Source organism: Rhinoraja longicauda, chromosome 6 (genome assembly GCF_053455715.1).
Source record: "Rhinoraja longicauda isolate Sanriku21f chromosome 6, sRhiLon1.1, whole genome shotgun sequence".
Lineage (NCBI taxonomy): Eukaryota > Metazoa > Chordata > Chondrichthyes > Rajiformes > Arhynchobatidae > Rhinoraja > Rhinoraja longicauda.
This window is the reverse complement of record NC_135958.1, coordinates 18461946-18486667: the sequence shown is the minus strand read 5'-3', so window position 1 is coordinate 18486667 and position 24722 is coordinate 18461946. Positions and strand designations below refer to the sequence as shown.

General features: G+C 42.3%; 1 protein-coding gene across 3 annotated transcripts in view; it reads right to left on the bottom strand.

Moving 5' to 3' along the window:
* The window catches only part of vac14 (vac14 homolog (S. cerevisiae)), a 252869-nt gene that overhangs the window by 163840 nt on the left and 64307 nt on the right, over positions 1–24722 (bottom strand). For all 3 annotated transcript variants that reach the window (XM_078400593.1, XM_078400595.1, XM_078400594.1), the window contains exon 13: positions 16655–16720. In XM_078400593.1, the coding sequence (XP_078256719.1) occupies positions 16655–16720 (66 nt within the window). The remainder of the gene's footprint in view (positions 1–16654; positions 16721–24722) is intronic.

Below are 24722 nucleotides of genomic sequence, written 5' to 3'. Positions count from 1 at the left end.
GCCCTGGCCAACCAAACACAAATAGAATCTATTCCCTAGATCCTGCATGACCTTCCAATCTATGCTTCCATAATTTCCTGGGCCTTTCTCAATAACTAAATGTATAGACTTTAAATCTTTAAGAAGGTTTTGCTTTGGTCTTTCCCCACAGCCATCATTTGGAAGGGTTAAAAACCTAATGAGAGGTCATCGGCCTGAAATGTTGGCAATTTCTCGGTCCTAAGATGCTATCTAAACTGAACATTTCCCTCATTTTTCTATTGTTGTTGCAGTAGACTAGATAGGATCAACTATCATATTTCAACGGCTACAGCTATGCCGAACTACATCACATTCTCACGATACTGTATGAACTTTCACTATTTCATAAATTATAACTCAACGATCCTCCTGATAACTAATTGGAATTTTAAGAGGACAATTCAACATTACATACGCAGATTTGGAGAAGTCAAACCACAATCAACAGCAACTGGAGTGAAGGACCTATACAACCTACTGCTCACAGACTATAACAGATACTTGCTGAGTTACGTCAATGAGCTCAGTATCAGGCCATTCTCATAAATTATCCCTGTTGTTGTTTAGTTTAGAGTTTAAAGATATAGCATGGAAACAGGCACTTCAGCCCACCAACCATAGATCACCCATTTACGCTAGTTCTATGTTATCCAAATTTCTCATCCACTCCCTAAACACTAGGGGCAGTTTACAGAGGCTAATTAGCCTACAAACCCACACGTCTTTGGGAATGTGTGAAGAAAGTGGAGCACTCGGAGGAAACCGACACAGTCACAAGGAGAACTTGCAAACTCCACACAAACAGCACCCAAGGGCAGGATTGAACTCGGGTCTCTGCGCTGTCAGGCAGTTGCTCTAACAGCTGCTCACTTTGCTGATGATTGTTAACTCTGCAACCATCTCAAATACAATTAGAAAAATAATACACTAAACCTCTTGTAATAACAGACCACGGGGGGGGGGGGGGGGGGGAGTGGTTTCGGTTATTGCTGATTGTCTGCCGAGTAAGGTATTGTATGTAGTCGCATGTAGTTGAAACAAAGAACTGTAGATAATGGTTAATACACAAAATGCCACTAAATGCTGGAGTGATTCAGCAGGTCAGGCAGCATCTCTGGAGAACATGGATAGGTGATGTCGGGACCCTCAGCTACTCTACTGTCTGGCTGACATGGCCCACGCCACAGCCCCCGGCCGTCAGCTTCCCCCTTCAGTCTACCCCCCTCAGTCTGCTGCCTCAGTCTTCCCCTTCCATCAGCCACCGATTTGCATCCTCTCCCAACCACCAGCCACTGCTGCCCGACTCTCTGTGCCCCTTCTCTCCACCCCGCCCCCCGTTGTTGACCCCCCTCCACCATCGACCGTTGCCCCACTAGCTCCTGGCTGCAGTCCCTCACTTTTCTTTCCCACACAGCAACCGACACGCTCCAAGGCGGACAATATAGTACATTAATATCCTCTTCTTTGGACGATTTGTGATCCTTTAATGGGCTCTGTGAATTACATGCTTTTGCCTCAAGGTGCTGTTGCTACAAAAAAGTGTGTCATTCTGGCCAAATATAACAATTTCACAACAACTGACCCTTGACTGCCTGGTTCACATTCTAGTTTCCAGCAAATGGAACCAAGGGATATGGGGAGGAAGCCGGAACAGGGTACTGATTTAGGATGATCACCCATGATCATATTGAATGGCGGTGCTGGCTCGAAGGGCCGAATGGTCTACTCCTGCACCTATTTTCCATATTTCTATACCAGACTCCTCAAACCTTTATGGTCCACTTTCCTTGTAAAATGGAGCACTATCTTACTGCAGGACCTCCAAGACACCAGGCAAGTTGTCAAGTTGGGCGGCACAGTGACACAACTGGTCTCACAGTGCCAGAAACTCAGGCTCATTCCTGACCTCGGGTGCCGTCTGTGTGGAGTTCGCGTATTCTACTCGTAACTGTGTGGATTTCCTCTGGTTTCCTCCCATATCCCAGAGTTGTGGGTTTGTGGGTTAATTAGCCTCTGTAGATTGCCCCTGTGTGGAGAGTGGATGCGAAAAATGTTGAAGGGAATCATATAAGAACAAACATCAGAAAGGTATCTTGCACAACTTGAATTGCACTGTCAACTGAAGATAGTTCAACAAGGCTTTCTGATTCTATCAGCACCCAACCTGCCCTTCTCGTGAGACATCGTTTGGACTGGTGTTAAAATGAGGTTGTAAGCAAACCCACCCTCCCCAGGAGCTTTAAGCTCAGGGATGACCACTCAAAAAAAAAGAATGCTATTCCCAGTGTTTCAACAAACACTTGACCCACAACCACCATAATTAAGACAAGTAACTAGATGTTAATCCCATCATTGAGGGACCTTCTGAAGAACATTTGCCAGGATTTGGAGTGATAACACATTGAAACGTGCAAAACTATTGAGTTGTCTGAATATAGTATAAGGTACTATATAAAAGTAAGATCACACTCTCACTGATGCAATTTTCACTACCAGCAGAGCATCATTGGATCTAAGTAACAAGTGTGGCTAAATCAAAGATGGCATCTTACTGAATGAAGATCAATTTGGATGGTGGCCAGATGCTTGAAATTAATCGGGGATTGCTCTCAAGTACTTCCAAAACGAAAGCACTCAAATGGGACATTCATGGCGTACATTAGCGCTTATGTTACCCAAGCGTCTTCCCAATCAGAGCAACACTTCCTCTGTACCGTTGATCTTTATTTCAGCTAAATAAATCCGATCCATTGGGCCAGATCTTTCCAATAGATTGGAAGGTCCACATTAAGCACTGTGTTCAAACCAAGGTTTCCACATTACGCATGGTTAAACCCTCAATGTTATTTTCCCTCCACTTTTTCCAATGCCTCAAGTCATTGCTTCTGTTTGTGATGTTTTGATTCTCTTCACTTACATGAATTGGACTAATATATCCTTCAAGCAGGCAATTGCCAAAATAACGCCTAATAAATGCCCTCAGATCAGTTGGGAATCTCAATGCTGTGAGATTATGGAACAGCCATATGATGCCTTATTTACAAATGTAGCCAAAGTGGATACTAAATGAGTTAACCTGCGTGGATTGCTCAGGCAAATGCTTCAGTGTGTCACTTTCTCCTGGACCAAAGCCAGCAATCGATGGGACAGCAATTCCAACTTATGACTGGTGAACTTCAATCTCCAGTGCAAATGGTATTGAAGACCTGCGCATTAACAGTCTGTGTCAGCTCCTTCCTTTAGTGTGGAAATTTGGACATGACAAGAAATTGAATTTCATTAATCATGTTTCAGAAAGCCCCAGAAAACATAATATTTAAGTGGCACTTTATTTCATAGTTTATCAGCTGAGGTGGACTGGAGCCAAGCCTGGTCATACCCAATTTACTTTGCCGGTAATCAGTATTTCATGATAAGCCATCTTAGATTTTGTCTTTTAAAAATAAAGCAAAGGTAAGGCTACCTTTACTTTCACAACATGTAAACTCTTGAAAATCCTATCAGTCAGACACGGGTCTTTCACATATCATTCAAAGTCCACCTCAGCCAACAGCTGACCAACCAATCTCTTATTCATAAGTTCATAAGTGATAGGAGCAGAATTAGGCCATTTGGCCCATCACGTTTACTCCGCCATTCAATCATGGCTGATCTATCTTTCCCTCAACCCCATTCTCCTGCCTTCTCCGCATAACCCGACACCCGTCCTAATCAAGAATCTTTCCATCTCTGGCTTAAAAATATTCATTGACTTGGCCGCCACAGACTTCTGTGGCAATGAATTCCACAGATTTACCACCACAGATTCGACATATTGCATGTTGCCTTTGCGTACTCAAGTAAATGATGAATACAGGTCAAGTAATGCGCTTGCAGATGTATTGATTTTTAAGTATCGCATGCCACAGAAAATACATCAATTACTAGTTTAAATTAACTAATTTTGACTTGGTAAACTGAATGTTATCAATAGTACAAACAAACGCAAAAGGCTTTTTAAAAAAAGTGTGGAAGGCACTTTGATTATTCAGTCACAACAGATCACTGGTATTCAGACACTGCATTAACTGTGTTACCATAGAACGATGTCAAGTCTGGAAGATAAATGAAGCTGTTATAAAGCACACATGACATAGATCACTAAAAATGGATCATTTTAGCTAATGAAGTGAAGGTTATGTACACTTCAGCTAAATGCATCCTAATGTATTTACTCTGACTCCTCACAGCAATAAACTCATGATGAATTGCCTCCGTGATCTGTAGTCTCAGCAAGGGGATGCATTATAAAGATCCAGAAGCTTGCGATATATTACTGCTTCAAGTAACCCAGCTCGGACATCCCTTCATTTCAGGGGTACATTTCCAGAAGAGGCAATGCTTCCTCCTTGATCCACCACATCATAATGAATAATTTCGCCTGGTTCATTAATAGATTTTCCTGCAAGAGGAAATACCCTCACCATATCCATGCAATCAAGACCCCTAAGTAACTCGGTTTCAATTATGTACCTCTTCATTTTTTCTCAATTCCTGTGAACCCAATCCTAGTCTGTCCAACTTTTTCTCATGAATCCAGCCATTTCACCTGTTAGTCTAATAAACCTTCTTTGAACTACTTCCAATGCATTAACACCCTTTATTCAATAAGACTAATACTCCATATAAGGTCTCCCCAATATAATTAATGCATTACCTCACTCGTTGTAGTCCTTTCCCCTCGCTCAAACCAGTATCATGCTGTTAGCTTTCCAAATCTTTTGTGAATCATGAACTAGGACATCCAGATCCCTCTGCATCGCAGAGCTCTGCAATCTTTCACCATTTTATTTTTATTTTTCCTATAAAAATAGGCGATTTTACATTTTCCCACACGATGCTCCATTTGGCAGATCTATGCCCATTCATTTAACCTGGAGCCTTATTGAGGTGGAGAAGACCATGATAGCATGGATAAAGTAAACATTCTCTGTCATTTTCCGAGGGTAGAGGATTCTAAATCTGGCAGGCAAAGGCTTAAGATGAGAGGGGAAGAATTGAAGAGATACCTCAGGGCAACCTTTTCACTCAGAGGGCAGACCATATCTGGAATGAGCTGCCAGAGGAAGCTAATACAATCGGTACTTTCAAAAGACATTTGATCAGATGTGTTGAAAGGAAGAATTTAGATGGGCATGGGTCAAATGCAGGCAAATAAGACTCACCCAGAGTGCCAACTTAATCAGCATGGTCAATGTGGGCCAAAGAGCCTGTTTCCAAACTGCATAGCTCTGTGACTCTAACTCCCATGGTACAAAAACAACGACACCCTGCCAGTCAGAGAAAGATCTGTTCATGCCTACTCTCCATTACCTGTTAACCAGCCACCATTCTACCACACCAAGAAGTCACCTCCTTAAACAGAAGCGTATAGAAATGTTGGTTACACAAGGAATAAAGGTACCCTCCAGTGGATGCCTGTTTTGTAAAATTAAGCATTTTTGGCATTTTACAAACAAAATTGGCATCTCACTACGCCCTCTCTGCCAAACTTAACGTGGAAGGGATGAGCAGCTGACAGTTGCTGGTCCTGGCAAATCAGGTAGAGTCGCTGCATGTTGCCATTATATAGGAGTAGACTCCTGAACCTGATGTGAACCCAGCTCACCGACTCTCACACCCTTGGGCAGCTGGAGAGAATGGATGGTGAACAGCCTTTGCATCTCTAATGCAGTTTAAGAAGGTGACAAAGATGAAGGTATTCAAAAACTTTTAGATATCTCCAATACTAAAGTCTAAGATTAATTAAAATATATATATTTTCCCCATTGCCTCCCCTTTCACAGGCTGGGAACCCCATTAAAGTCAACAAGGCTGCTAATCTTTCACCAGGCTTGGCCCAGAATCTGACAGACAACTTCCCAAAGTAATGCAGAAATCCCAGCAAAACTGTGCTATGTTGCTGGACTCCAGGAGATTGTTTCCAATATCGGTGCCCAGCTGGATGAACTGTAAATAAGAAAATAATTAACATTTCTATTTGCTCTCTGAAGAGATTCCAAGTGGAGACAAACAGGGAGCAAGATGGAGAGTCATGTCAATAAATCAATAACCACACAGGGTTCAAGGGCCTTCTGAGTTAGCAACACCCCTGGAAACTGGAAGGCAACTATTGTCTTCACAAAGCCTCTGCTCTGTTCAGTTTACTGTTGCAATGCAGTCCAAGTACTGGAGATTGTCCAAGATCTACCAAAGTCAAGATTTTTACATCCACCTTAACCCTAGAGGAAATTCCTAACAAATAGCTGGGAATCATTTCTGAGTTTCACCCTTCTTTGATCTGCTCAAGTTGCAATAAACTACAAAATAATTTCTCAACCCTAACTAAACGAAAGTCACTTCCAATATAGCTTTTAAATCTTATTTACCACATCTCCACTTTCATCATGTGTCATTCTGGCCAAATATAATAATTTCACAAAAATTGACACTTGGCTGCTTGGTTCAAGTTCTGGTTTCTAGCAAACGAAATCAAGGGATATGGGGAGAAAGCAGGAACAGGGTACTGATTTAGGATGATCAGCAGTGATCATATGGCTCGAAGGGCCGAATGGTCTAGTCCTGCACTTATTTTCCATATTTCTATACCAGACTCCTCAAACCTTTGTGGTCCACTTTCCTTGTAAAATGGAGTACTATCTTACTGTGGGACCTCTAAGACACCAGGCAAGTTGTCAAGTTGGGCGGCACAGTGATACAGCTGATCTCACAGTGCCAGAAACGGCCTCATTCCTGACTCCGGGTGCCGTCTGTGTGGAGTTCATGTATTCTACTCGTAACTGCGTGGATCTCCTCCGGTTTCCTCCCATATCCCAGAGTTGTGTGTTTGTGGGTTAATTAGCCTCTGTGGATTGCCCCTGTGTAGGGAGTGGATACGAAATGAAATGTAAATGTCTATTTTCTACATCCTCAGCTTATAGAAACATATAAAATTCTTAAAGCATTGGACTATATGTAGGAAAAATGTTCCCGATGTTGGGGGAGTCCAGAACCAGGGGTCACTGTTTACGAATAAGGGGTAGGCCATTTAGGACTGAGATGATGAAAAACCTTTTCACCCAGAGTTGTGAATCTGTTGAATTCTCTGCCACAGAAGGCAGTGGAGGGCAATTCACTGGATGTATTCAAGAGAGAGTTAGATATAGCTCTTAGGGCTAACGGAAGCAAGGGATATGGGGAAAAAGCAGGAACGGGGTACTGATTTTAGATGATCAGCCATGATCATATTGAATAGGGCCGAATGGCCTACTCCTGCACCTATTTTTCTATGCTTCTATCACCTCAGAACACATCTACCCCAACTCCCCTCCTCAGAATCAACAAAAAAGAGCATGTGTTCCAGTCCTCTCTCCCTCAATGTCAGCAAGATAATGGAGATTGTGATTGACTTCAGGAACAAAGCAGGGACACATACCCCAGTCTACATTGATGGCGCCGAAGTATAGAAGATCGAAAGCTTCAAGTTCTTTGGGGAGGTTGGTGTTGTGCAGGGAGGGCAGGGGTGTTTAAAGATATTGGCAATAACCATGAAATGGCCGTCATTATACTTTAGATCTGGATATAGAGTCCACATGTTAACTTGAGTGGCGAAGGCAGAAGGGAGAGTTTCAGAGGGGTGTGTAGAAACTAATTCATGGTTTGATCTAGATTATCAGCATAATGAAGAGCCTTGTATGTCTAATCCTTCAACATGCTGTCAGGGATTAACCTAACTTTAAAAGGAGTCCAATTCATCATCAGTGATAAGAGCTGCAAAATAATTTAAAGGCGAGAGAAAAAGGAGAAAAATAACATTTTTTAAACAGGCTTCATCTGCCAGCCTCAGAAGTCAGACTCATTCAGCACAGCGTTTCTGTCAAAACATTTCAAGGCATTTTGAATAAATCCATCCACACAGAAGCATATGGCCTGCATCCCCTAATCAAGCTTTAAAGCCTTGCAGTTTTACCTGATAATTATTCAAGTTTGCTTTATGAAGATTATACATACTCCCACGATCAATTATTTGCAATTTCTGTTGCTCATTTTGTTTCCCTAAGGCACAGTTGAAACCAGCAGCCAGGGACAGTTACATTTTTGATGGGGTTTAAAGGCATTTCAACTCAAAGAAAGAATTTTAAACTAGGCATTTTAAGTACAAAATGATTAGAAAACTTTCATTTGGAATAAAGATATTTCCTTGCTGCGTGGGTAATGGAATTTGGTTTTGCCATTCAGCATTTGAGGCAAGTCGCAGCGACGGATTCACGAGAGAGCCAGATAAGTAAATGGGCAGAAAGGAATGAAACACTTGCTGATAGGATTAGAATGAGGAATGGATGGACGTGCTTCTGCAGCTTAAAGTCGAGCACAGAGTACACAGTTCAAATAGCTCATCTTTGTGCTGCAAATTCAACGTAATTTTTGTTTAAAAGGATTTTCTTTGAATGTCAGCTAGGAATACTTTCAGTTACGGGGAACTGGCACAGCTAAGCTACACTTCCGTCAATAGCAAAAATCAAAGGATGAAAGAGAAGACTTTGGTCTCTTTGGGGATTCTGAACTTTGCCCACTTGTTATGTCAGTACACTCCATTGAGTGGCATGCAACACAAAAGGAATAAAGCAACTTTGAAAATAGGACAGTCACCTAACCTAACCAGCTAAATAGTGAACACATCCCCGCTCACTCCATTTAACTGAAAGTCTCCACGAAGAAATGCAACTCCTGTGAATCCAAGGCCCATGACTGCTCAAAGTGGAGGAGGGGGTTTGGGAAGCCATGAGTCACACAGAACGCCTGCATAAGTGGCAAAAGGAGAGCATCATCTTATAAATGGACCCATCTGCCGACCCTGTCAGGCACTTCCAGCCCTGTCTGTGGAAGAATCTGTCTGTTAAGAATCTGCAGTCCCATGTTGGACTCATCAGCCACCTCAGCACCCATAAAACCTAAGTGGACACAAGCGATAGAAACATCCAACACAAAAACAGGCCCTTTCAGTCCACTGATTTATCACAAACCGTCAAGCATCCAGTTACACTAATCCTACACTAATATTTTATTCCCCCCACATTCCCATCAACTTCCCCCTCTGCAGCGTTCTACGTTCTCGTTTGTACGTTCTCCCCGTGACCTGCGTGGGTTTTCTCCGAGATCTTCGGTTTCCTCCCACACTCCAAAGACGTACAGGTATGTAGGTTAATTGGCTGGGTAAATGTAAAAATTGTCCCTAGTGGGTGTAGGATAGTGTTAATGTACGGGGATCGCTGGGCGGCACGGACTTGGTGGGCCGAAAGGGCCTGTTTCCGGCTGTATATATATGATATAATATGATATGATAACCTGAGAACAATTTATAATGAACAATTAACCTTCCAACCCATCGACTTTGGGGCGTGGGAGGAAACCAGAACATCTGGAAGAAACACCTGGTCACAGGGAGATCCTGCAAACTCCACACTGTCAGCACCCAGGGTCAGGATTGAATCTGCGTCACTGGACCTGAGATCTGCAGCTTGACTCACTGTGTCACTGTCCACAGGCCATCCTCAATCCAGAGATGGAGTGGGATCTTGCCTTCATACTCCACCTCTTTAACCTGGTGGCCAGGACCACAGTTTTCATACCAGATGCCCTGTAATTATAGAATATCCCATAGCTTTCTCATGCTTCAAATTCTCACATTATTGTCAAAAAATCAAAAAGCCAGTGAAAAATGATTAAAAATGTAACTAGCCAGCAAATACTGTCTAAATGCCATTACTGGGCAGGGCAAAATGCCTAGAGACAACCGCACGATCCAGGAACAGCTGCAGTTAAATTATGAATGATAAAACTTTCTTTGTAATGACCCAGATTTCACAAGAGAACAGTTGAAGCTTCCAGTATCGTAATATTTAACTCGAGCAGAGTACATGACTGGTGATCTTCAGCTAATGCAATTTTTTACTTTACCAATTAAAGAGTTATGTAACAACCCCAGCTCTGAGATGATCAACTCAATTACATTGGTGAGCAGCTACTGTTTGCACAAGAAAGATCACATAAAATGAGGCCACTTGGCCCATTGGATTCATACTAGCAACCCGCAGAACAATCCAGGCTATGCCTTTCTGTTCTTTTCTCTATCCCTACAAAATTCCAGCTCAATGCCTGTCCATATCCTCTTTGAAAGGTGTGAGAGAGTATAATTCTAGCAAGTTCCAAATGTATGAACAAGTTTTCTACACATCCACCCTGACTTTCCGCCCATGACAAAAAAACAAGCAGTGAAAACTTTTTCACGTGGTTGGTTGAGGGATAAATATTGCGTTGGATAGGACTTTCAATGGGGATGGTTATCAGTAAATGTGATGCCAACAAATAAATGAAATTAGGTCAAGAGGAGTCACAACCTAATGATAAAAAGTATTCAAGGAGCTAAGTGGGCAACACCTTTCCTTACTTTCAAAACTCTGTCCTTCAGATTATATTGTGAGATCTTGAACCTCTGATAGGAAGTCCACAATCTTGTGAACACAAACTGCGCCATACTATTTCATGTTCTATGTATCAACCGTAGCAGTCAGTATACTGGCTTTAACATCACTTTTATATAATGCCACATTCCCTCTGTGCTCCTATGTAGCAGCAGCGAAAGCATAACTTGAAAACTACAGTGTATCTAAAGTGTTTGTATAATGTCTTGCGTGACTGCAGATGTTGAAATCTGGAGCAAAAATACAAGCCAATGGTTTTTTTTTGGTGGGTCAGGCAGCATCTGTGGAGGCAAAGGGATAGGCAATATTTTGGGTCAAGACTCTGCACCAGGACTGAGATTGTAAAGAGGAGATAGGCACCCTTTCCAACCTCATCAATTGCATTCAATGCTCCTGATCCTCGAGATCAGCATGACAAATTGCAGACTAGCAAGCAACAGGTGAATTCTGATGAGGAGGGATTGACAGGTGGTGGGGGGGGGAAGAGGGTGGGTTGGGGACAAAGGCTAGGAGAAGATACATGGAAGCAACAAAGGGCTGCAGATAATGGAATCTGATGGGAAAGAAAACAAATAAGGGAGGTAGGGTGGGCAGATGGGAACTGTTGGGGATGGGGATCCAGTGGGAGGAGTGTGTGGGTAAGGGACAGATAAAGTTGGGGGGAGGGGGGAAGAAACTGGGAGATAGGGAAATTTGGGGAAATGGTTGAAAATAGGGGTGTGTGCAAAATGATCTGGGTAAATCAGGAGAGAAAGAGGGACAGAGGGAGAGCAAGTAACCTGAAATTAGAGATTTCAATGTTGATGTATTGATTTATAGTACCAATAACTGGAAGATCAAGATGGCCACAACAAACAGAGCACAGGTGCGCAGCAAAGCAGTCACCTAGTGTGTGTTGGGTCTCAATGATACAGAGGCCAGATTGAGTACATTGAAAGCAATAGACAAAGTTAGAGAAGGTGCAAGTGAATCTCTGCCTCCCCTGGAAAGGATGTTTAGGTCCCTGGGTGGTGGTGAGAGAAATATAGGGACAGATGCTACACCTATGGTTGTGAGGCAAATTGCTTGGGGAGGGGGACGGATGAACAGACCAGAGAGTGATGGAGGGAATGGTCCGTGCAGAAAGCAGTAAGGAACAGTAAGGAGAAGATGTAACTGGCAGTGGGATCACATTGTTGCTGGCAGACAAAATAAAAGAATGATGTGCTGGATGCAGAGGGTGAAAGGTAAGGACCAAGTGAACTCAATTCCTGTGTTTTAATTTATTTTATGTAATTCAGCCTGAAGAAGGTTTCCGACCCGAAATGTCACCCATCCATGTTCTCCTGGGATACTGCCTGATCCACTGGGCTACTTCAGCATTTTGAGGGAGGCAGCGCGAGAGGAGAAGTGCAGAATATGTTGGAAATGCAAGTAAGGGCTCCATCAACCACAGTGAGTGAAACCCCACTTCCTGAAAAAAAAAGTACCTCAGATGACTTTGAGTGGAAGGCCTCATCTTGAGAACCGATACTGTAGATACAAAGAAATTGAGAGAAATTGAATACAAGAGGCAGGATGGAAGGAGGTGAGGTCGAGGTAGCTGCAGGAGTGAGTGGATTTGCAGTAAATGTTAGTGCATTAATGGTCTCCTGAGATGGAGACAGAGATCAAGAAAGAGGAAAGGGGTGTTGAAAATTGCCCGGGTGAATTTGAGGGCAGAGAGGAAATTAGTGGTGAAATAGATGAGTTCCGCATGAATGCAGGAGGTAACACCAATGCGGTTGTCGATGTGGCAAAGAGTTGGGAGTGGTGCCAGAGGAGGTTTAAAACAAAGACAGCTCCATGGAGTCAATGAAAAGGCAGGCAGAGCTTGATTTGTAAAAAGTGGGAGGAATCATGAGAATAATAGTAGATGGCTTGTATTTTTAAATACTTAATTGTGCTTAAAAATAGGCATCAAGTTTGGTCCCATAACAAACAGAATTTTACATATTCTTTCACCATAACATCTGTAGGAGTCTTATAAAGACTAGGTTAATTTTACATGGCAAATGGTCATACCTGTTGGTAGCTGGCATTGACCAGAAATAGAGTGATACGATTCTCACTACATCTCTAATCAATTTTATTATTCTCATCTTTGTTTTAGACCCCTCCCATTTCTTTAATATCTTCCAGTCTTAGATTGATCCTAGGGGAGCAATCCTCCTGTGCTTCCCTTGCTCAGCCATCCGTGGCCATACGTACCATGGGCTTCCCAGACTACAAGCTCGGTTTTACTATCCTTTCTCCTTTCAGTCACTCCTTTAAAATCTGTACACCTCATCCTAATATCCCTTTGTGAGGCTCAGTGGTATGTTTTACCTGAGAGCACTCCCATGAATTGCTTTAGTTGTTTCACCGAGGTAAAAGTGCGCTACATAGCCAACTCATGATTAACCATCTTATGGGAATGACCCACAAAAGCCTACAACATCTACTGGAAAAATGCTCTCCTTCAGATTTAGAAAGCTCAATTCTTGAACATACATAATTACAGTTAGAATAATAATTAAAACCTTATAGTATTTATGCAGCAGAAATGTCCCTAAGGTAGAATAACGCACTGTAAACACATCTGCAAACCAAAACGTGCAATTTTCACCATTAAAATGAATCTTGACGTGCTGGAGAAACTGAGTAAACAGCACTCAGCAGAACATTGAACTGGTGAGCAGAGGATTCTGATTTAAAGAGGCAAAGGCAACACCAATAACATGATTACCTCTTCTTCAAATGGTGCACGCAAGAGAAAATTAACAAAGAAAGTAACTTGCAGAAACCAATGTTAGAGGACCAATTAACAAAGTGATAAAAAGAATTCTGGTGTCTGAACAGACCATGTTTGATTTAATGCACTGGGAATGGAAGGCAATTTTAGCACTTTTGTTTAACTCAAAGTGACGTGATATCTGTTAGATCTGTTTCAAGAAGAGAAGCTAAATGCCGTTAAATGCAGCTGCTGTATATTCCCCAATGAATACTGTATATAGCAGGGGTTCCCAGGTAAAGTAAATTTACCTGTTTTGTTCAGTAATTTGAGTTTACACTTCAACCGTAATAAAGCAACCGACAAAGGGGAGATTTAAAAATACTGTTTTTAACATTATTATTTTAAGTTCAAATAACAATAATAATAGCACATAACAATGTTATTTCACTTATTTATGAACAACTAATGATGAACAGATACCGGTATACCAGAACCAAACACAGTCAGTCAATATGTACAAATCCAGAATCAACAAATTTACCCCAGGGAAGGCGAAATTTACCCCCTGGGGTAAATTTACCCCAGGTTGGGAACCCTTGGTATATAGTGTGCATTGTCCTTCATTGAGTATAGGAAGAAGGAAGAAGGAAGAAGGGTCTTGACCCGAAACGTCACCCATTCCTTCTCTCCAGAGATGCTGCCTGTCCCCACTGAGTTACTCCAGCTTTTTATGTCTATTGAGTATAGAAGTTGGGATGTTTATTACAGTTGCACAAGACGTTGGTGAGGCTGCATTATTATGTTCAATTTTGGTCGCCTTGCTATAGAAAGGACATTGTTAAGCTGGAAAGAACGCAGAGAAGATTTATGGGGATGTTGCCAGGATTTGAAAGCCTGAGCTATAGGGTGAGGTTGGGCAGGCTAGGCCTTTATTCCTTGGCGTGCAGGAGGCTGAGGGGTGATCTTATAGAGATGTATAAAATTATGAGGGGGGGATATATCGGGTGAATGCACAGTCTTTTAACCAGAGTAGGGGAATCAAGAACCAGAGGACACAAGTTTAAAGAAATAAACTGAAGAACAATTGTTTCCACAGAGGGTGATGGATATATAGAACAAGCTACCAGAGGTGGTACCTGAGGCAGTACAATAAATAACATTTATAAGATATTTTGACAGGTACATGGATAGGAATGGTTTAGAGGAATATGGGCCAAATGTGGGCAGGTGGAAGTAAATAGTGCAGCTTGCTCGGAATAAGCAAGTTGAGCACAAGGGCCTGCTTCCGTGCTGTATGACTATAACTGCAGATGCTGGTGTACAAATAGAGACAAATTGTTGAAATTCAGCAGGTCAGGCAACATCTCTGGAGAACATAGATAGGTGATGCTTCCAGTTTGCATCCTTCTTCAGGCTCATTGTAGTGGGGTGCGGTGGGGGAATGGGAAAAAAGCTGGAAGGGAGGTGCATCCAGGATAAATGCAAAAAAAAACCTAGTTGTGGAGTACAAAAAACTGGAGTTCAATCATACCATCTACAATAATCAAAACACACATAAGTATAACAGGTAGTGCAAAAAGAAAATGGAGCGAAGAATATAGTGTTATAGCAACAGAGAAAGGGCGCATTAAAAAAGTGGAAGGACGACAAAATGGTAGATTGGGAATTCAGGAATTTACCCTCAACATAAGAGAGGTCCATTCAGGAATCAAAACTGCAGCGAAGAAGCTGTTCTTGAATCTGGCAGTACGTTTTCCAGCTTTTGTATCTTTTGCCCGATGGGAGAAAGGAAGAGAGGGGGAATGTGGTATTGACATGGATGGTCAACCATGATGTAATTAAATGGCCTAGCAAGCTCAAAGGACTGAATGACACACTCCTTTTTTATTTGTTTCTCTGCTACAAAAGCGTAATAGTGAGAGGAATAGTCAGAAATCTTTTTGCAAGATGCTGATTCTTTTGAGTAGCCAGAGTGTAGACCAATCATGTTGAGTGGCCCATAGAACAAAACCGTTCCAGAAGAAAGTTTTTATCCCAGCTTGTACAATGAGGAATTGGCAGCAATGGGTTAAGCAGAATCTGAACAGTGAATAGATGGCAGTGAAAATGTTGACGAACATTGATTGCCATGAGCTCGGATGAATCAATTGAAGTGGTTTATTGACATTTGCACATGTACAGTGAGGTACAGATACACTTAGAATCTTCACAGGCAGCATCACAGACATAAACTCAGTTAACACACAAAACATAAATTATATATAAACTACACATACATTGTACAAGACAGTGAAAAGAAACGTAATGTACAAAAAAAAGTGTAACAAGACAAGACATAGAAAATAAACAATACACTCCTGTGTGTTTTCTGACATGACAAGTAAACATGAAGGAGAGAAGGAAGACCTGATTACAGAGCATGGGCTTCTCTGTGCACTGAACACTGCTTGATTATGTAGAACAACATGCTGCAGCTTAACGGAAAACCTATTTCTGCAAGAGCTATGGATGTCTGCTAGAAAAAAGACAAATCAAACAATGATCCAGCTAAACATGACTGATTACTTTGAATAGTGCATTATACGTTCAGTGCATTTAATGTGTTCTGCGTTGAGTTTTTGCATTACCAATGGAGACACTCCTCTTCATTACCCTGGATAATACCAATGACCATAAATTAAATTGCTGCAGTAATCTGGAAACTCGCCAGGGTTTGCATCTTCAATACAAACTGAGTTGCCTGCAGATTTGCCAGTGGGAATCAAGCTTTACAGTTTCATCACATTTTAACTTTCCAGTTGTAAATAATGATAATATTTGAAAGGAAGACTAATTGCTTTTAGAATTCTTTAAATGTTTAAATAAATTTTGTTTAATAGTATCTTGAATTTTAAATCACCCCAACATAATTCAATCCCGAACGTCTGAAAAATGTTTCATACCAGAGATGTGTTCAAAATGATGCATTATACACTGAAGAAACACAAACCTTTCTGGTTTGTTTCCCTTCCAGTGACTATTTTATATATTTTTCTGAAGCCAATGTCCCCAAATAGAAATCTCAGATTTTGATTTCAATTGTTAATGTCCTACTTTTATTTTTGTTGCTTGCTTAAAATTGTTGAATAATTCAAACCAAGCACAAAAAATGACGATTATCAGGCTATTTTGTGTAGGCCGACTGATTTTGTTTGATATTGTAGCATGATGCTAAGCACAATACGGCAGATAGTCTCTATTAATCTTTAGATCACATGAGCTCTGCTCGAAGGGATTAATGAACAATACAGCTCAGACTTTGGAACGATACATAACAATACAAAACTAATGGGGACTACCATCAATGCAGGCAGGCATTGTACATCTTTTTACATACTCAGTGTGCCAAGATGGTACTCACCTCATCCGACTCATCAGAAAGTGTCTTCAGCAACATGGGAAACAGGCTGTCTGTGAGCCAAAACATCTGTAATACAGAGAGAGGTGTGTCACGTCCTTTACTGACAGCCTTTCTTCAACAAAAGCATAATACAGTTTTTGTTCCAGCCAAGGTTAAGCTATGTTGTCTGCATCAAATGCTCACTCAAACTGTCTTATGAACAGAGTACCATATTCCAGTTGCAGAGGGCAGTGGTTGTACAATTATTTCATTTTACCAGTGCATCCTAAACATGAGGCAGTGAAGGGAAAAGGCAGGTGAAGGACAGTGGTGGGAGTGGCATGGAAATAGGGCTAAAGAGAGAGACCAGTGGCTGGAGTATGGACTGTTGTCCTTGGTTGTCTTTTGTCCAGGGAGCACTAGGACACATTTGGTAAAAAGAAGCTAGATCCAATTATCTGAAAATACTACAAATTTGTCATTTGTTGGAAGAAGTAGTAACCTTCCCAGTACATGGACTTATCGGTGGTGATAGAATGTCAAGCCCACTAGCTTTGTGTGGTTGAAACCAAGAAAATGCTGTTGCTGAGAAATTTTGTGCATACCCACTATATTACTATACCATTACTATATTTCTACCTCATATGAATGCTCTCTGCATTTTTCAGTTTTTCTGTGCAATACATGTTGAAGTTGCTAGGATTCCTGCATTTCTTTATATTATCCATAATTAGAAAGAATGAATTGTTTGACACATTCAGGAGGTCCCAAAATAACCAATAAAAACTCTGAAATTAATGTTTTAATGCAAAAAATGAAGTAAGATCTTATGTACAGTGATGAGTTGACAATCAGATAACCTATTTTAGCATTGTTGATGAAGGAATAAATCTGACCAGGTCAATTTTTAACCTCTCTACCTTTCATAACAATGAAGTGAAATATTTTTTACCGTCGCGCAAGAGCATTGGTTTAAAGGCTCAAAAGACAGCACCTCTGACAGCACAAAAGAATTATATTACCTGGGACGCTCTGAGCTAAGACCATTTAGCTCACCGACAATTGAGAGTTGGGGTAGGGCCCATTATAACATTAGCTTTATATTTTTCACAGTTCTGAGTTCTTTGACCTTTCTACCGGAGTTTCTATGATCCTAAATAAGAATGTGTGCGGCTTTTCCTCCCTCTAAGACTAGCTTTATTTCAATAGTGTTCTGGGAACGAACTGTTATTAAATTCAACAGCAGACTGACTATTCTGTATCTTGAAATTGGGTTCTTTCTTCATCATTGCTCTGTGATAACGATGCATACATTACTACCAGACTAAACCACAATTGCTCAAAGGTTATTTGACTGATAAATGCTTAATGGCAAATTCGAATCAAATTAAACTGACGTGCAATTAAACTTACCGAAGGCTGAACCTGTTAATTATAGGCCACGTCTATACATCTTTCCCTTAAAATGTAATTTAAAGGAAATTTCCCAATAAAGCAAAGGAAGAAGATAGAGAGCTCAAGGTTTCTTATCTCACAACTCAGGGACATGGTTAAATCTCTCTAGATTCAAGTTCAAAGTCTGTTTTTTTTAAACTTCATGCCAGCTCTCTAGTGGAGTAACCTTTGACATAGTTTTTACGGTTTGTGTGACACTTCAATCAGAATATGCTCATCTCATTTGCAAAGCAATTCTGGGTCAATTAAGCTGCATTTGGTCACAAGCTAGTAAAGCACAGGGGACTAAGTGCCGCCAATTAGAGCATATCCCCGTTAAAATTAATTTCAATTGCCTTCTGTATTGTACTGATTAGCTACAAATCTCAAGCATGGATCACTTCTGACATGAGTACATTTATTCAAAATACTTGGGGAATGCCTCAAGTTTCATTGTTTCGGTAGCATTGCTGCTTCTAAATTAAATGCTTGTGTGTTCAAGTATGTCTAAAAGTTCAGCAAATAGTCCAATCTAATACTTCAATGTCATCCTTCAATTGGGACACCCTAGATTGGGGTGCATGTAGAATAACCAGTGCCGCAAAACACATTGGGCATCTTCCCAATACTCTTATCAACAGACTCTCAAGCAATACCATCAAAAAACTAATTAATTAAATTAACACATCATAAACATGATACATTGAGTTCCCAGTCTTTGTTCAGAATCATTAGTAATGTTCAGTAATGTTTACAAGGATGATCCATCTTCAAATTGATGTTGATGTTGGTGCAACCAAGTCAAGGAGATCCCATGGCAGTACATGACAAAAGCCAATGTTATTTGCAATTTGATGAAATATTCTGCCCTTGCCTCTACAAGGTATAGAACACAGAATAGTACAGCACAGGAACAGCCCCTTTGGCCCACAATGTCCATGCTGAAAATGATACGAAAATAAACTAAACTCCTCTGATTGCATGTGATCCATATCTCTCCATTCTCTGCATATTCATGTGCCTACCCAAAACCTTCTCGAATGCCACTATTATTTCTGCTTCCTATTTTCTACCCTACCAATACCTACACGAAGCAGCTTGCTTGATCAGTATCCTAAATATTTACCCCCTCCACCACAATTGCACAATAGGCACAAGCTACACCCCCCACAAAACTCAGAACCTCGCTGAAGCTAATCGCAAACACATAACTTGCCAGAAAGGGTGCAGGAGCTTTGATCGCCCCGACAGATGGTTCGACTGCCCTGACCGCGGGAGAAATAAAGAAAAAAAAGTTTAGACTTTTTTGCCTTCCATCATAGTGAGGAATGTGGGGAATCCGTTATGGTGGATGTTTATGTTAAATTTTATGTATTTGTGTGTCTTGTTGCTTTTTTTTTCCTATGGCTGTATGGTAATTTGCATACCCCTGTACCTTAATTGGTACATGTGACAATAAAAGACCATTGAAACCTTTGAAAGGGCAAAGGCAAGATGCAAAGAGCCAACATCCTCTGACAACTTCCACTAAATAACATGATCCTGACTTGGAAATATATCATCAGTTCTCTATTGTTGCTTTGACTAATTTAATTCTGGAACTTCCACTTGAAAAGCAGTTGGTGTACCTTCATCCCAATAGAATGACCACTGTAGTTCAAAACCCAGCTCAGCACCAGCGATCACCATCTCAGAGACTACAAGCAACAAGCAAGGATGCTCACCTGCCCAATGCATAAGGCCAAAGGCTCACCACTCTCTCTGTAGCAAAGGGGTTGTAGGTATTGTGTGCCTTTTGCCCACAAAAGGCAATGCAGGTTATCTGCGGACCTGACAGAAGATCAGAAATATATTGGAACACTCAAATAGCTTGCAAATACTCCCTAATCAGATCTGCTGCCTCACAGCTGTAACACCCGGGTTCAAACCTGTCCTCCGGCGCTGTCTTGTCGAGTTTGCACATTCTCCCTGTGACTGGATAGGCTCCTTCCAGCTGCTCCAATTTCCTCTCACTTTGGTATTAGTATTGATTAATTATTGTCACGGGCAATGAGATGCAGTGAAAAACTTGTTTGCATGCGATCCAGTCAAATCATACCATGCACAAGTAAAACAGAGACAACAAAAAGAAAAATACCAGCGTGCAGAATATTGTTATAGTTACAGAGGAAGTGGAGATAAAGAAAAGTGCAATAGCTGCAGGGAGGTAGATTGGGGGATCGAGACACCCCATTAGATTATGAGAGAACCATTCAGTAGTCTGATAACAGCAGGGGAAAAGCAGATATGTGCTTTCAAATGTTTGTATCTTCTTCCCTTGAGAGGAAAAAAGATGGAATGAGCAGGGTATAAGTCGTCCTTGATTAGGTTGGCTGTTTTCCATGGTTGGTTGGGAGGGAAGGGGGTGAACTTGATTTCACAGATTATTGGGGTTTGGGACTGTGTGATGGACTGAGTGACATCCATAACTCTCTGCAATTTCTTGCAGCCTTGGGTAGAGCTGTTCCCAGACCAAGCCGTGATGTATCCCAATAGGATACATTCTACGGTGCATCGTAGAAATTGCAAACACATTGAACCCTCCTCAGTTTTCTACAAAAGTAGAGGTTAGTAGGTTAATTGTGCACTACTTGTGCCTGTGTGCAGCCCTTCGCTTTGCCGTTATCCTATTATCCTTTCCTAGACTATTTTAAATGAATCCCTGGCTGTCAGAGGTCACATTCTTGTCCAAGTCAGAAGGCACTTGGAAGATTCTTGAATAGACAATCCAGGGTGATAGCCCAATGTGGCAGTGAGGGTGCTCCACTGTGAGAGATGAACCATTCAGTCAAGGATGGAGGTAGTAGGTCAAAATCTGGCAAGACCGAGGAAGCAAATTTCAAGCATCAAATCATGGCACTTAAAACATAACTCGCAGTGATGAAGAGATAAGGGGTGAATCAGAATTATCGAAGTGCTGGTACCTTGGAGAGTTGCTAAACCAGCTGAGATAAGGGAGATAGTACCCAGTGAGGCCATGGAGAAACTTAGGAGAATTTTCGAACTAACCAACGTTTAAGAAACATTTATACGTAGGAAGGGTTTAGAGGGATATGGGCCAAACGCAGGCAGGTGGGATGTGTAGATGGGACATGTTGGCCGGTGGTGGCAAGTTGGGCTGAAGGGCTGGTTTCCACACTGTAAGAAACTATGACTCTAAGAATGAATTCACTAGGAGGTAAGTAGGTTATGATGGGTAAATAAAAGGAAGGAGTGGACAAGATGACTCAACAATTTCAGCAATTGCCTCAGGGAGAGGAGGAGGATTGCTTATTATTAACAGTGCTTATGATCACACTGCAATAAGGGAGCCCATAAGACTAATGGGAGAGTTGGAGGAAGCTCACTTTCTCCAGTGCTCAGCCCCTTTATAACCAGTTACCAAACTTTAGCTGCGAATCTGTGCCAGGCCGAGAAAGTGCTCTGCTGAATGAGTCAAGAACACGAGAGGTCAGAGAATATTTTGAAAAGTTCCACCAGTCCCGACGTTGGCAAGGTGCATGCGGGGAGGATGTTTTCTCCGTGAGGGAATCTAGAAATAAGTGGTCTCCCATTTAAGATTGAGATGAGGTGATTTTGTTATTGATTACCTGGAACTCCCTTCCTCACAGAGTCTTTGAATATTTTTAAGATAAATTCTTCATCGGGAGGAGAAAGGTTGCGGGGTAGGTGAGCTCAAAGCCATGATTTTACTGAATGGCAGAGTAGGTTTAAGGGGTCATTCCTGCTTGCAGTTCATAAATTCCTCTTTCAAAGAGGTTGGGTGCCTTTTGCTTAAAAAAAGCTGGGGATGTCAAATCACCCAGAGTGAAAGAATGTGTTGTACATAGGGGAATGATCAGGTGTGGCTGGGATCCGAATGGAGTCAAATGCTCTGTCAAAGCCAGATGCATGAAGAAGGAAACATTTTTAAATGCAACCAGACCAAGTGGACCCGTTGGGCCCATTCCTCGTAGAGGGGGAACAGGAAAGTGAGAGGGTGTCGTCACTGAGTGAGCCTTGGACTCAAAGCCTCTCCTGTATTGGTGTAGCACCCTCATCCACCCCCCCCACTCAATCCCCCTTATCCCCCCCTCCTCCCCCTACTGACCCACTCCACCCCCCCTAACCCACCCCCACTTGTCCCTCCCCTGCCCCCAACCCCACTCCCCCAGCCCAGCCTCCACCCCATTCCCCCCCTCCCCACCCATATTCCCCCTCCCCCTCTGCTGACCCCAACCTCCCTCCCCCACTCTCTCCTGCCCCCCACTGTCCCCCTTGCCCCCCACCCTGCTGTTCCCCTCACCCCAACTGCCTCCTCCCCCCACCCCCCTCCCCCACCCCCTCCTCCCCCACTCTCCCCGACCCCCTCCTCCCACCCCCACTCTCCCCCTCCTCCCCCCACCCCCACTCTCCCCCCCAACCCCTCTCCCCCCCAACCCCACTCCCCCCTACCCCCACCCACCCCTCCACCCACTCGGCCGCCAAGCCCACTCCCCTCCGTGGAGCCGTTGGCAGCAAAAGGCATTTACCAGTGCCCGTGCGTTCAACGCTGACTGCCGACGTGCGAGTCTCTGTCGGGGCAGGGCCGGGCGAGAGGGGAGAGGCGAGAGGAGAGGTGCGAGGGGAGAGGGAACAACTGAGCGCGGGCGGGCGGCGGTGCTGCTGGCGGCGCTGCCGGCAGCCTTCTTGTTTTGGCGAGTGAGGAGCAAATGAAGTCGAACGTGGAGCATTGTGACGTCACAAGCTGAGGAGTTTCAGGAAATGGGTTAGAAAGTGAATTTTTAAACTTTGAAATGTCTATAGCTTTAAAAATGTAGCTTCAATTTGAATGAGAGTTGTTAGACATTATGCCCAGGATAATGGTGAGTAACGTGGTGCAAAAATCGTGGCGCTATAGTGGCTGTGCGAAGCACCAAAGTTATGGTGTGCACAAACACACGGACAGAGAGTTTTAGTAATATACTAGACCAAGTGGACCCATTGGGCCCAAACCTCTCCTGCATTGGTGCAGCACCCTGTCCTTCCCCCTTCCCCTCCCCTCCTTTTAAACTTTAAAATGTGAATAACGTAAAAAATATAACACCGATTTCAATAAAACTACTTGCATTATCACTAAAGTGACAATGGTGAGTAAGGTGGGCCTAAAATTGTCACGCTCTCGTGTACCGTTTTGGCTGAAGTTCAGTCACAAGCAAGATAACAAACGAGAGTTTTAGTATATAGATATATATATATAGATAGATAGATGTCAAAACCTGAATTCAATAGAACTTGGTCCCTGAGAGTTACAATGTTCTGCAGAAAGTGGAGTCCAATACAAACAGCACCTTTAGAAGAGGTTGAAGAAAATGACAAGGTCAAGTGTAGATTTATTTATTGAAAGAAAAATACTGTCACTGATTGATTGTGAAAACACTTGCAAAGTTGCATTCTAGTACCGTTCAGTCTCCAGTGATTCTGAAAATAACTGGGTGTGGGGACGCAAGTACTTGCCAACTACAGGCATTTGTCAAAGCACAACCACTCACTTCTCAGATTCACTAAAAAGCATCCATTTAGCAGAAGCCATTAAAATGTGCCTGTCATAATCTATATTACCTTGCAGCCCCATGAACCCAATTCTGCAAACTCAATATCTTCTGTTGGCCTTTTGCCATCAATTTACAGGGAGCAATGGTTACTACTGACCCACAACACATATCATGTGAGCTAAAAACACTGCAAAGTGGCTTCACTGCGATGTACAATTGATGCTGCATGCCATATTATAAAAAGAGACCAGCAATCAATTGCTCTGTTGAACTAATCTCATTAATCATAAAGCCTGCAGGAAATCAGTCGTGTGGTTTTTAAGCTCAAGCTCCAAGTGTTAAACCCACTTTGTAACTTTTTAACATCAAAAACATAGTTACCACTATGGCCTGACCTGTACACCTAATATGGCTGATCCACAATTGACTAGACTGCCAAATCAACTCAGCAGATGTAGAGCAGCAAAAACTCATGGTAATCTTGCATCTATCTGACTGTTTGTTTATTTATTCTGTCTGGCTCACTCAGTCGTTCTCGTGCAGCCAGAGACCTTCACTGCAAATCAGATGTGCAGCCAGAACTGGGGTTCTGAGAGTCTCAGTGCTATTAAGTTTAAAGGAGCAAAGAGAATGTGTATGTTCCAACCAATCTCCCAAATGTTCTAGGGGCCGGAGAGCCTAGGGTGATGGAGGAACTGAAGGAAATCCACATTAGGCAGGAAATGGTCTTGGGTAGACTGATGGGACTGAAGGCTGATAAATCCCCAGGGCCTGATGGTCTGCATCCCAGGGTACTTAAGGAGGTGGCTCTAGAAATAGTGGAAGCATTGGAGATCATTTTTCAATGTTCTATAGATTCAGGATCAGTTCCTGTGGATTGGAGGATAGCAAATGTTATCCCACTTTTTAAGAAAGGAGGGAGAGAGAAAACAGGTAATTATAGACCAGTTAGTCTGACATCAGTGGTGGGGAAGATGCTGGAGTCAATTATAAAAGACGAAATTGCTGAGCATTTGGATAGCAGTAACAGGATCATTCCGAGTCAGCATGGATTTACGAAGGGGAAATCATGCTTGACAAATCTACTGGAATTTTTAGAGGAT